At 29.7% G+C, this 14,818-nt stretch overlaps 1 protein-coding gene across 1 annotated transcript; it reads left to right on the top strand.

Annotated features, from left to right (window-relative positions):
• Positions 1 to 1,448: 1,448 nt before the first annotated feature.
• On the top strand, positions 1,449 to 14,775 carry LOC139527668 (uncharacterized). The gene is made up of 4 exons (XM_071323238.1): positions 1,449 to 1,529; positions 2,611 to 2,805; positions 3,994 to 4,366; positions 10,411 to 14,775. Exons 3-4 carry the CDS (start codon positions 4,019 to 4,021, stop codon positions 11,107 to 11,109), a joined length of 1,047 nt encoding a protein of 348 aa, XP_071179339.1. The 5' UTR covers positions 1,449 to 1,529; positions 2,611 to 2,805; positions 3,994 to 4,018; the 3' UTR covers positions 11,110 to 14,775.
• The last annotated feature ends 43 nt before the right edge of the window (positions 14,776 to 14,818 follow it).

Here is a 14,818-nt window from a genome sequence, read left to right as displayed (position 1 = left end):
TGAAACACGAACTTGGAACGTACAAAGTATGGTGTCAATCAAGAAATCAGGCATCTTGATAATATCAGTTTCAGAGAATGTCTTGTTTGAATTAGAATGGGTTTTATTTCAAGTACGATGTGTACCTCCCTAAATCAAGATATTCTATTTGGTGTCTGTACGTTGGCCATTCTTTTTTTATGAAACGAAGCAGGACCTATAGTCCAATTTGTATTTTAGTTTGGAATGGTAAATAATAGTGTTTTTTGGGTTGAAAAGTAAAATGTGTTAGTTATAGACAAAAGAAAGGATAGAGACTTCCATTGTATATACCTAAACGGATCTTTGAAATATTGGATCCTACAAAAGTTGAGTATAGATGGCACCTTTGAATGTTTATATATAGGCATCGCATAGTTTTAAGAACCTGACAGTGTTCAATAAAACTTCGTTCAACACGGCATCTATGTGTATGTGTGTGTGTGTTGTTGATGATACACTGATAGAAAAGACAAATTAATAATGAGAAATAGAATATTTCAATTTAACATAGACTCTGGAGGGCCCATATTCGCCATGGACACATTTTCGCCGCTTTGCTATTTATTCTGTAAAATATGTGTGCCAGTACCCAGTACTTGACTAAAAAGATGGAAATTAATAATTGATTTTATAATATACCAGGATTATGACGATGGTCATATCATACATTGCGGCGAAAATGTGTCCCCATGGTACATGAACAACTTGATTTCCTCTTGAGTTTGCGTTCATTTTTAAAACAATTAACCAATTTTTTGAAGTAAATTTTTTTATCAAATCTTTTTTTTCAAATAGTTAAATTTCTGAAACCTAGTATAAAAAATTCCAAATATTCCTATGTCCGATGTAAGTGGCAATGAACTAATAATGCGGCGAATATGGGTCACTCACTCTATGTTATTGGAAAGGACCGTGACACTAAATACAGATAATAACTAAAAAACACAGGGCCCTTTATAGCTGACAATGCGGTATGGGTTTTGTTCATTAAATTATTTATGGAATGCCGTTATACCGGGTGACTTTACTGAATCGTAGTTTACTTCTATCGTTTCAGTGATATCTGGTGTAAATTGTCTCATTGGCAATTATATCACATCTTCCAATTTGTATGGTACATTTTTTTCCTCAACATGGTGAAATTTTCGTAAATAAGCCTGAATACCGAAAATGATTCATGATAAACATCATGAACATTCTAAAAATATTTTTAAGTTTCTAACGTTATAGCCAATTCCTTCATTTATGTCATTATTTGATGCGGGCGTCGACTATAAATTAAAATTTGATTTATAATATCAACAGAGACATATTGTATGCCCAGATACAAAATTCTTATAAGTTAATTTAGGTTAGAACTAATTGTAAAAAGTAGTGTCAATTCCGAAATAAATCGTATCATATCCGATACAAGCCAACATTTAGACATTCAATGTAAACTTCCGGGGCTCGTTCTGATTTTTGGATGATTATTTTGGACCCTATAACAAAAGCTAATAGTTGTGAAGGTACACATTTTGGAAAAAACTGTTGATATTCATATTTGTTTTAAGATTTTTTAAAGAAATAAATTTCATTTTTTTGGTGCAATGTAGAGACAGAAAGCAGTGTCTATTTATATTGCACCAGATTTTTTTTTTTTTTATTAGGAAATAGCAAAATCAATAAATTTTAAAAGCAAATGTAAATTAGGAATATTATATATGCATTATAGGGACAGTTCGACAGAAATATAATAGTCTCATTTCAGATCAATTTCAGATCATATCAAATCAAAAAAATATAATAAGGTATATTAAGCATGATGTCGATGAGAGTTGCAATCTGCGGCTAGTAAATAGGGATTTTTTTAACATAGGGTGTATGGGAAAAATGATGGGAGCAACATTCATATACAATCTGACTATAACCACGATAACAGCGCTAAATGAAAAAATGACATAAAAGTCTTTAGGGTAGGCTGTTATCAGGTTATTAAGACTTAAAAGTAGGATAGGACCATAGGTACATTTACATGTACATTGAGGAAGTCCAAATTATTATAAAGTCTTGGAAGTCTTTTATTTTTTTGCTTTAACGCCTTACTAACATGACTATGGAGTCACAACAACAAAGTAAAATACAATGTAGTCTTGAATTTTTTGGACTACATGTATTTACATTTAGGTATACAGGGTAACTGGAACCACACATATATTTTTATTTGGCTTAACTCTAATATACATGTATTATATATATATATATATATATTAAAATAAAATCAGATAAAATGTATTTAAACTTTTGAAGTTGGTAAAAAAAACATACAACATTCATGTATGTACAATACAGAATCTACAGAGCTTTTAAAATTGATCATTGTTGATGTTCTAAAAGTATAAACATAACAAATAACGCTAGACAAACCATGTTACAACTTACATGTACATGTACATGAAGAACATAGAATTTTTCCTGTACATTTTTGTACATTAACAAATGTATATGATTTATATTTTTGACAAAACATTATGCTACTTTTTTTTATCATATATACATGTATACATCATGTACATGTACATTTTTTGTACATGTATGTACATATTGTAGGCTAAGGCAATGCCAATGAACTGTGCGAATATGAAAGACTAAACTGCTAGTGGCAGTGTTTACATGTAGGTCAACCTTGAAATGAAAGAAAAGAAAAAACAAAAATGGACAGTTCTCTGTTTACCCCGAGTTGTTCAGCTTCTACCCAAAAATCAAGGAGCCAGATGATATATAGTACATTGTAGCATCAACTGGGTGAGTTAATACAGTACCTGTATATACATATACATGTATATATGAAGATGTGGTATGATTGGCAATGAGACAACTTCTCACCAGAGACCAAAAGAAGTAAACAATATTATTCTGCTACATTTAACCATTGGCATATTGAAATGGTTTTTAATACTTTTTATGCCCCACCTACGATAGTAGAGGGGCATTATGTTTTCTGGTCTGTTCGTTTCGTCCGTCTGTTCGTTCGTCCGTCTGTCCCGCTTCAGGTTAAAGTTTTTAGTCAAGGTAGTTTTTGATGAAGTTGAAGTCCAATCGACTTCAAACTTAGTATACATGTTCCCTATGATATGATCTTTTTAATTTTAATGCCAAATTAGAGGGTTTACCCCAATTTCACGGTCCACTGAACATGGAAAATGATAGTGCGAGTGGGGCATTCATGTACTTGGGACACATTCTTGTTTTTATTCTTGTTTATTATGCTCCAATAATGAATAAATGGATAAGTTGGTTAAATATAATATTAATTGAAATTTTAAAATGTAGTTTACCAAAAGAGCAAAGACTGGTTATCGTTAGTGAACAGCAAGTATAAAAAAAAATCGAGACAGTGTGATATTCTGACTGTTGCCTTGCAACTTGCAAATAAAATATTTAGCAAATGAAAATCAAAACGAAGAGTGAGGATTTAATACAAAGCAGGGTACAATGTATATTCAAATATAGTTAACATCTGACTGTCTCTAATTATATATATGATATATTTACCATTGTTTACCATGTTGACATGCAGACATTTGAGAAGCAATTGGTCAAACATTTTTTTTAGTTTTTATATGTACAGTGTACATATATTCTGAGATACAGTAGTATTCATTTGGTATAATCAGCTCTTTTTTTTTTTTTTTTTTTAATACTAAAATTAATAGTACAGTTATTTGAATTTTTAAATACATTTTATTTTACATCATGCATCACTTACAAATGTACAAGACATCAATTGTTGAAATGCACATCTAATGCTGCAAAACTGGTAATAATGTTGAATGTTATTTGTGTAGTAATTGACTTCAGATCAAATCTTTTGAAATCTAGCTAAATACGTGAAATAATTTCAATTTTCTTTAACAATGTTTAAAGTAAGTCATTTTTTGATGTGTTTATATTTCTTTACATGTTTGATCATTTTTATTTTATACTTTTCAGAGATGTAATGCACTGATGATCAAATATGACCTTTTCCAAGCATACTGCACTGTGGATGGTGTCATTCTCCACTGTTATTATTCTATTGCTGTGTCTCTTTTGGAATGATCCAGTATTGAAGACTAAACAGTATATCGTGCCACCACCAAGACCTTATTATTTGCCAAAAAAATCTGAAAACCTGAATACAAAATTAGAATCATCTGGTTCTTATAAACCCACAGAAGAGAAAGAAGACATAGCTAAAATACTAGATGTTGTTAAAAGTATGAAACACAAAAAGCCCCTGTTAGTTACACTGATCAACAATGCTTACCTCCCCTTTACCTACAGCTGGCTATGTAACACTAAAGACATGAATATTCATAAGCAGGTAGTCATTATTTACATAATATTATCACACTTTATTAAAAACACATGTTGAATGGAATAGTTATTACAACATCTATGATGACTTTGTAGACTTAGAAATCATAGAAATGATAACTTGCCAAAAATTCGCCATTTTGATTGAATTATTATGAAGCACAGCATGGAATTGGTTGTAGTAAAAGTGTGTCAACTGTTATATAATATCATGTCTATTTAGTTTGATACGACTGTAATCTTCGGCGGCGTCAGCGGCGTCCGAAGACGTGTGGTTTCCAGATAATAACTTTAGTATAAGTAAATAGAAATCTATAAAATTTTTACACAATGTTTATAACCACAAAGGGAAGCTTGGGATTGATTTTGGGGGTTATGGTCCCTAAGGTTTAGGAATAAGGGGCCCAAAGGTGCCCAAAACAAGCATTATCTAGTGTCAGGACAATAAGTTGTGTATAAGTATTTCAATTGTTCTGAAATTATAATGTTTAATACCATAAGTAGAAGGTTGGGATATATTTTAAGGGTCATGGGTCAAACAGTCTACATGTAGGAAAAAAGGGGCCAAAAACGCATTTTTGTAGTTTCAAGACAATAAATTGGAGTTATCTTTCTTTGTCCAGAATGGTTGTTGAATTACCTAAAACCAATGCTTTATGAAATCTACTTTGAAAATTGGAGTTATCTTTCCTTGTCCAGAAAAGTATTTGAATCAACTTAACTCAATGCTATATACAAAAAAATGTACAATATACAATGCAATATTCACTTTTATACTACCAACTGATAAATTAAAGCAATCTGTACCATTCAGTGATTACAAGCACTTTGATTGCCATTCTAGGGTTATGCCCCTTTACAAGTGGAAAAATTGAAGATTTTTTTAGTTTCTGTTCTCTTAACTATAGTTTGTCTTAACTAAATTTAATGAAATGTGTATGTGTTACAGGGAATTTGTGAAATCAGTGATTTTGTAAAATCACTGAAATTTCAGGGAATTTGTAAAACCACTGAACTGATTAGTGATTTTATAAAATCCCTGATTTTGACTAATGATTTTACAAAATCCCTGAATAATTAAGATCTTTTTCACAGATTCACTGATTAAATTCAGGGAATTTGTAAAATACATTCATTCATTTTTTTAAGAATTTCTGTGAAAAAAGACTACAACAGTAACACTTGAGTGTTCAACTTCAATATGAAATAAGTTTGAAGTTAATCTAGTCTTTATTTTAATATTAAGTGAGCGGTTTTCATGCACAAAACAAGTCAGATACATTTACTGTAGAACAATGGCTCAGGCACAAATGTCTTGAAATCAAGAGCATTTTGGAATATTTTGTCAATGAGCCACAGAAAGAAGACAAAACAAGCTCTTATCACTACCGTGTTTGAAAGAAAGTTACTGTTTATTATAGTTTTTCTGTATAATTACTGTAGAAAATAAAACCAATTATATCATTTTTTTTAAATCAAATATAAAAACTGAACAGTAGGTTGATTGCTGTCATTAGAGAAAAAAACCCACATATGTAAGGTATAAGAAATTGAGTGGGTTAGGGTATGTGGTCCAGTGGCAAATATTACATGCATATCAGATCAAGAGCATCCTATTGCTGCATGAAATTTGATATATAAAAAGCAAATAAATGTTGTTTTATTAATTTGCTGCCTACAAAATAACATTTATATTCACAAAATAATAATAAAAAAAAGACAACAGAAAATATTGGTAATAATACTTTGTTTTGTACTTGCATGTTTATGAATAGGTTAATCTAACCAAGCAAAAATAAACAAAGTTTTACCTACTTTGGTCATTTATCAGACACATGTATTCTATCACAAAGTGGTATAACTTTGAATAAGTTTCTAAAATTTCTCAACTCTTTTAATCCAAATAAAGTAAATATTTTGTTGATAAATGAAGGTATGATGTTCTTCAATGTGAAGATTTGAAAAAATTGTTAAAAAACGATATTCATCAGATGAAGATGTTTTAAAAATATTATGTATGTCTTGAAGACATGTACAGCATAGTTAAGAAAATTCACATATCAATAGCTTATAGTGGTAGGGATGTCACCCAAACTTGTCTTGCAAAAATAAGCAAATTCAGAGTGGTTTAAATACCCGTTTATATGCCTTTTAGTCATTATCATTATACACAAGTTCTAGCTCAGACATACATGACATAGTGTTTATTAAACAAATATATTTCTAAATCATTAGTGATCATTCATTTGGTTTATCTTTATATTAAGAAAAACACATTTCTAATAGCATGTTATACTTTATTGTAATCAGGGATTTTACAAAATCCCTAGCTCTATTTTCAGTGATTTTGTAAAATCCCTAACAATTTCAGGGATTTTACAAAACCACTGAAACTGTTAGTGATTTTACACAACCACTGATTAGTCCAGTGATTTTACAAAATCCCTGATTTTACAAATTCCCTGTAACATATACATGTATATTGCTTATTACCTCTAAACTCAGTTTAAGTTCAATTTTTGCCAGCTTCACTTTTACAGTTCTTGAGTTATGTCCCTTTATAACGTTATATGCTAGCGGGGGCATCATCTGTGTCCCTTTGAACACATTCTCCATTTATTTTTTTAGAAGTTACTATCAATATATATTAATTTTAACCATGACTGTATGATATTTTATATTTTATGATGTATTTAAATGATGTATTTAAATGAGTAGTTATTGTTGCAAAATCCATTAGAAACTTAAATTGAGATCATTTTTGGAATAAAGGAAAAGGGGGAGGTGAAAAAAAATGGGAGAAGGGGGGGGTTTCAATTTTTCTTATTTCAGATTTTAGAAATTAAAAGGAAATTTTCATCAAATATTTTTTTTTTGAGAGGATTAATATTCAACAGCATACTAGTGAATTGTTCAAAAGCAAAAACATAATTTTAAGTTCATTAGACCACATTCATTCTGTGTCAGAAATCTATGCTGTGTCAACTATTTAATCACAATCCAAATTCAGAGCTGTCTCCAGCTTGAATGTTGTGTCAATACTTGCCCCAACCTTCAGGGTTCAACCTCTGCAGTCGTATAAAGCTGCCCCTTCGCGGAGCATCTGGTTTTTCATAGTTTAAAAGAGCATATCTAGACTAAAGGGGCAATCTATGGAAATCTTTTTTTAATATTGCATATATTGTAATATAAACAGATTATAGATGAGCTGTATGTTACAAGCAAGCTGTGTATTTTATAATTGATTATTCAATGACATGTGCTTTACATTTTAAGGAATGCATTGGAAAACTCTTTGAAAAATCAGTTGTGAATTTTATGGAATATTTAGAATGGACTGGTGCAGTTGTTTGTAGATTCAAATTCAATATATATTCACAATTTTATTTCACCATAAAATACTGGTTGATGTCATATGACTGCCAATGATACACATATCAACCATAGTCCAACAGACTACAGGACTTGTCACTGCTTTAAATTAGAGCAAAACTATAAAAGGCCCTGACATGAACAAAAGGTGAAATAATCTTTCATTGGTTTGGTTTCATATTGATATTAAATGATTAAAGAAAGATTCATTACATGTATGTCTAAAATCATTATCATTTTTGTTTCTCATCACCTCTATTTGGTCTTTCTTATATTATAAATTCTATGTAGAGATTTACAACTATTTAATTATAAGCTCTAGGATGACTTATTGATAACAAAATTATATGATGTATTGTGAGTGAATTGTCTCTATGGACTTGTACATAGTACATTTTGTACTTGCAAATAAAACTACTCTGAAAAAAAAGATGTTTCCATTTGAAGCTTTTCCATCTGAGTAAGTACTTAGCACTAGTTTTATTGGGATTTAAATGTTTACCTAATTTTTCATTGTTTTAGTTGCATACAGTACATGTATGAACATTTATGTTTTTCTGCTTCAATGTTTTCATTAATACATTTCAAGATACACATTTTTGCTTTCATAGAACTTATATATACAGTGTAACCTGCCTCATCCAACACCTGAGTATTCTGACACCCTGCTTAATCTGACATTTTTGTCTGGTCCCCTAGTGTGTCAGATAACACAGGTTATATAAACACTGTATGTAGATTAAATCAAGGATTTGTGTTGTAAGACTCTCTTACCATACAAATCCTGGTTTAAATATACATGTATCAGCTTTACTTTTTATTAATGTACCTTCTAGTTATTTTAACTGCAAAGCAAGAACTTGAAGTCTTTAGTCTAAGGAGCAACTGATATGAATTATAGCAATGTATCAAAGGCTGACTGTGTAGTTTATGAACATTTGTTATTACTTGATATTCTTAATCTTATTATCTCATAATGCTTTGGCTTTTTACATGTTTCATTTAAAGTTTTATTTGTTTACACTTTGCAATGATGAACTTTGACTCAGTAGAATACATTTTAACAAATTAAATGTTTGTATCCATTTAGTTCCATGAGACTTGTTCTAGGTCTAGATTACTAGAATTTCTTTTGCAATACCCAATTTTGCAAGGGTGATATTTTTTTTTAATTTTGTAGTGTTCTTTTCAAGTATCAATCTTTATAACAATCATGCAATTTTCAAGATGAGTGATTCACATGAAGAAAGCTCAATGATTTTTTCATTTTGAAATTTGTCTACTTGCTGGGTGCATATGGTGAATTATATAATTGGTTTTTTTTTCAAACTATCAATGAAATTGATGCAAAGACATGAAAGAAATGCAAAATTACTTATTATGGAATAGACAACTTTCGAGTTTGATGCAATTCCGTCAAAAACTCTGGTTTTAGTGAACATTTGTGCAGTTGCGGGCATTGTCACTTCTGTTCCAATGTTGAGCGAGTGGTTTGAAAACTATATAGTGCTAAAATTATTACACGAATTAATTGGCAAATTAAATTCTCATGATTAACAATCAGCACTGCTGTCATAAGGGGGTTAAATGTGCTTAAGTACTTACAAAGCAAACATTATTTCTAGTTTATCCTGCACAATGACGATCAGTTAGACGCTTGATGAACGCTAATAGTGCAGGGATATAGGCGATCCCCTCTATCTGGTTAATGACGTCATAAAGGCGTGCATAATTGAGGAGTTTTTTCCAGTGACGGATGAACTCGAAAGTGGTCGATTGTCTCCCTTCTATGAAATTTCAAAATGCATTCCATATAATCTTTAGATCTCTTTTGCAAATGTCAATAATATGAATTTGTAGGTAATTTTGCATTCTGAACATGATATAGAAAATAATTTCCCTATTCACATGCATGATTTTTAGGTTGATTGATCCTTAATTTGTTTTATTTATGTGGTGGATTATTTTTGATTCTGACTATAAGTTTGACAGAAAATACAATATTTGAATTTAAAACTCTGGACATAAATATATACAGTATCCAGAATATTGAATATATGTATAAAGGTTTTATTTAGTTAGCACGTTTTCTATCTATGTTATTTTTTGATTGAGTTAAGTCTGCCAATTGATATTTTATCGTATGTTTTTCTTTGTTGTGATGTTATGCTATTGTTTCAGAAAAAGGGAGAAGGTTTGGATCCATTAAAACGTTTAATCCCGCTGCAAATGTTTGCACCTGTCCTAAGTCAGTAGTTGTTGTTTGTTTATGTAATATATACGTGTTTCTAGTTTCTCGTTTTGTTTATATAGATTAGACCGTTGGTTTTCCCGTTTGAATGGTTTTACACTAGTAATTTTGGGGCCCTTTATAGCTTGTTGTTCGGTGTGAGCCAAGGCTCAGTGTTGAAGGCCGTACTTTAACCTATAATGGTTTACTTTTTAAATTGTTATTTGTATGGAGAGTTGTCTCATTGGCACTCACACCACATCTTCCTATATCTATAGATTTATTTTTGAATCTTTATTGAACCGTTACATATATCTTTCATAATTTTATTGACACGTAATGCGAGGAAGAGTAAAGTTGTCTTGTTTATTCATAAACTAATGCATAAAAAATCAACTGTCAACTTTTTATTTTGGTGATCTTTTTTTAACTTCTTAAATGTATTTCAGGTTTTATTAATTACAACTGATAGTGAGTCCAAAGACCATCTGAATACATTATGGCCAGACGTCAAAGTGGTCGCTATTTCAGGGATGTCATCAAAAGGAGATCAAACCTATAGCCATGCTGGCTATGTAAGACTTATGATCAGACGAACACAAATATTGTTGAAAATGTTGCAGAATAATATAGAGATATTCTTGTTTGAAGTTGATTGTTTGTGGATAAAAAATCCAGTCCCAACATTAGCAAAGAACATAGGTTTTGACATTTTGGTAAACCCTGTTTCTAATAGACCTGGTATAGTGGCAGGCGGTTTTATATACATGTTTCCTACTCGTGCAACAAAATATCTGTGGAATGAACTGAATAATAAACTAACAAAATTAGAACAGAGGATAAGGAATTTACCACCTGGAAGAGGTATTTCTGAAGGTGAAAATGACCAAATATATCTATCAGATTTAGTCAAACGAAGAGTGGATGGTTTGAAATGTAAAACTTTGCCACTTACAGAATTTTCAGACGGTAAATGGTATTCATTTCCCAATAAAACAAGGACAGCATCAGATCCTTATGTAGTCAATAATAACTGGGTGAATGGTAACCAGAACAAAATTTCAAGAGCAAAAGCTTGGGGACATTGGTTTATCAGGAAAGATAACTCTTGTGATACAGAAAACGTGAAAGAAATTGTTAAGCTTTGATGCAACTTTGATTTAAGTAGAATTTATAGAAGGAAGTGTAATAATAGTTCAAATGACTTTTTTTAAAGAAAATTAAAAGAAATATATCATAGTTTTATACATATATATTTGTTTTGTAGGCAGAATTTTTCAAATACTTCAAAATTAAAGATGAAAAGAAGTATTTTTTACAATCAAGAAATTCATCTAGTCATTTACTTAATTATGTGTTCATCAAAATATGTTTATCATTTTTTTTTTTATATATTCTCTGTTTTTACTTTTTCAACAAGAAAATTTTTATCAGTATTATATTATATGAAAAGAATCTCAACAATCAATTTAATTGATTGTTGAGATTCGAGAAAATAACACTTTAAGTTTGATAAACACTTTAAAACACAATAGATGTACAATTACTACAATGTATTTAATTATGACTGTGATATTGAGAAATCTTAACAAAAAGCATTTTTAAAGCTACTTGTATGTTTTATACGACTGACCGCAAAAATTTTAATTTTTACAAATGTATATGCGATTTTGTGGTGGACTTTTAACAAGAGCATGCAAAAGTGTTGATATATATTATACAGGACATGTTTATTCAGTACAATTTACTTAATTATATCACATTCTTCTGTTTTTAAATGATTTTATTTTGTATAAAATAATTGAATGCTTCTTTTGGTAAATTTATTGGGGTGAAAAAGCCTTGACCGAAGCACATTTTGTATGAAGCGTGGATTGCTTCATTCTAAAAATGTGCACATTGTAACCACTTTTACAAGTTAAATTACAACCCAATAAAATTACTATTTATAAGAAGTTTTCAAAACTTTTTTTTTTTTTAACTATTTTATTTACGGTTCATGAAAACAGGATTTCTATCAAGTTTTTTCTTTCTTTACCTGTACACTTTATCAAGGGAGCTTGTGTCATAATAAATACATTTCATTTTGAAATGAAGGTTAGTTTCAGAATTACAAGAGATTGCTGTTGGCAAATCAAAATGACATATCATAATGAAACATACATGTACATGTAATGTAAATTATACTGTAATGTTGAAAAAAAGTAAGTGTAGATTCCAGTTTTGGTATTAAAACAGTTCTAGACGGTATATATCATATGCATGATTCATGAATATTGAAACATTCCTAAAGTGAATTGAAAATAATTATTTCTAGATAAAATTGTTTTTTTTAAACCAACTATTATAAAGAACTGAACATATCCTGCTCACTATTAAACATACATGTAGTTATTCCCATCCATGATCTTATGAGGCCATGTTCTGACAATATTTTATTTCTGGACAAATTGTTTATTTACTGAACTATTGAACTATTGAAGTGGCATATGTTACAGTTACAGGGGAGATAATGTCGCTGCTAGTGTCAATTTTTTTCTTTTTGCAACATCAAACTATAACATATTGGGAAAAATGCATTTTGACTGATTTTATTCATTAACTATAAAACAAGTACATAGACCTATCTTTTAAAAATCACATTTAACACTATGATGTATGAATTAAAAATAAGGAGACATGAAGATCATTTGTATAAATTTTTTTAAACTAACAAATCACTGATAGATTATTTTCAAAAATTGTATATATACAGGACATAAGGCCAATTAAAATTAATTGATAGATTTTCATCCCCACCCACCCCTCTGAAATCATCCCGCCCTTATTTTTTTTATTTTTAGAAATTTACAATTTCCGGATTTTGTTCATTTCCGTTTCCGGTAACTGTCAAAAAAATTTGTTTCCTTCAAAAACCTTTTGTTTCAAATTTCGATTTTCGTATTTCTTTGAGTAATTTTAAATGATTCTGCAGCTCTTCATAACAAAATCATTTACCGAGAATAGAGAATGATTACGAGAAGGGCATGAAATAATCGGGTTACAAGTAAAACGCTGTGTTAAGAGCTCATGTTCTTTGTTATTGTGTATATATGGAACCCGACTTTAAATAAAGATTACTTTACTTTACTTTACTTTCTAAAGAGGGCAAATCGCGGCATGACACAAATTTCTGTGATTAGAAAACCGGTGATTTTTTATTGATAAAATTGCTTTGTGGCATGAATCTTGGACTGTGAATTATATCCAAAGAACAAAAATTGTGAAAAACATTGGTACATAAACATAACTGGATTAAATAAATTGACACAAGCACGAACTTGTTTGATTTATGACAGTATATTGCATGAGTTAAAAAATTCGGCAAACATACACTTAGATTACTCATGGCTATTTTTTTTTTTTTTTTTTGACATACAGCAAACACCTTCTGTGCAATTTCTCTCAATAGAATCATTTAACAACTTCTTCTCTTTTTGTTAAGTTCATGTTTTACATATTAATTAAATAGTATTTGTATCTTTAAGAAGAATCGTAAAAGCACGTCCCAATCCTATTTTTTTTCAAAACTATTTGAGTTTTCATTATATTCTGTACTCGTAATTCTTTTGTTGCATACAAATGCATATTTGTTTCGTTTTATGGAGACAAAAAAGGTTGCCAATCAGAGATTTTTATTTAAGATTTGAAAAATTATGTACGATTTCATATACATGTATATACATGATATAAGCTTATTATTATACTTGCATATATATGAACAAAACTTCACAAGAGGGTTTCATGAGAAATAAAAATTTAAATATAAAATCCTCCCACCTGCCCCATTTTTTTCAAAAATTTGGATGAAAATCTACCAATTAATTTTAGTTTGCCTAATAGTGCAAAATGTACAATAACTTCTTGTTATATGGTTTGTTTGAGTGCAATTTGTTTGCATATTCATTTGGAATATTCGTTTATTTTAATTCTTTGATTAGTCATTCATTTTATTACATTGCCTTTAAAGCATATAAAATAGACACTGCAAGGAAAGATATCTTTTATCTTTGTATTTTTACTTTCATATTGATGCAACATTATTGCCTCGCAGAAGTGAAGTTACAGGATTATTTTTTAAAACATGTGAAATTGTCAGTTTTTATTTGATTGGAAAATCACAATATTCAATGCCAACCAATGTAAAAATTATTAATCATTATAAAATGAATAAATTCATATAATTATTATATGATTAATATAATACTAATCAGCATTAAATGTGTCACATGGGCAATTCAGGAAAATAATTTTTACATCTTTGTATGATTAAAAGTAATCAAAACTACTATTTACTGGCATGGCCATTGTGGTCACTATGTATTAATCTGTCATTCTGTTGACTTTGAACTTTTCTGATGACAGTTAAACCAGGAAGATCACAACATATCTGATATGATTTAAGGGGGTAGACCTTGGTTCAGGGAGATAACTCTTTAAATCAGTTTAACGTTTGTAAAAGTCAAGTTCATCAATGTATATTTTAAGCATTTACACGAAACAGATTGAAAATAATCTATGTAACCTAGAAGCTTAGAATATATTTTTGAAAATGGTTGACACAAACGTACTGATGATTTTAAGAGTTATTTCCCTTAACCTAGGTCAACCTCCTTAATATGATAAATAAAAACCACAACAATGTTTTATATGGTGAAAGTTTACAGTATTTTATTTGATTATTTTCCTGTTTTGTATTTCTCAGGGATCACTTTAAATGTAGTGTTAAAAATGAATTTTAGTAAAGTGTCTTTTTATATAAATGTATATGTTTATGTGTGTTTTTCTTTTCTTTTAAGGACATGATCACATTTACTA

This window comes from Mytilus edulis, chromosome 6, assembly GCF_963676685.1.
Source record: "Mytilus edulis chromosome 6, xbMytEdul2.2, whole genome shotgun sequence".
NCBI lineage: Eukaryota > Metazoa > Mollusca > Bivalvia > Mytilida > Mytilidae > Mytilus > Mytilus edulis.
The sequence above is the reverse complement of the archived record's forward strand: the minus strand, read 5'-3'. Positions and strand labels throughout refer to the sequence as shown.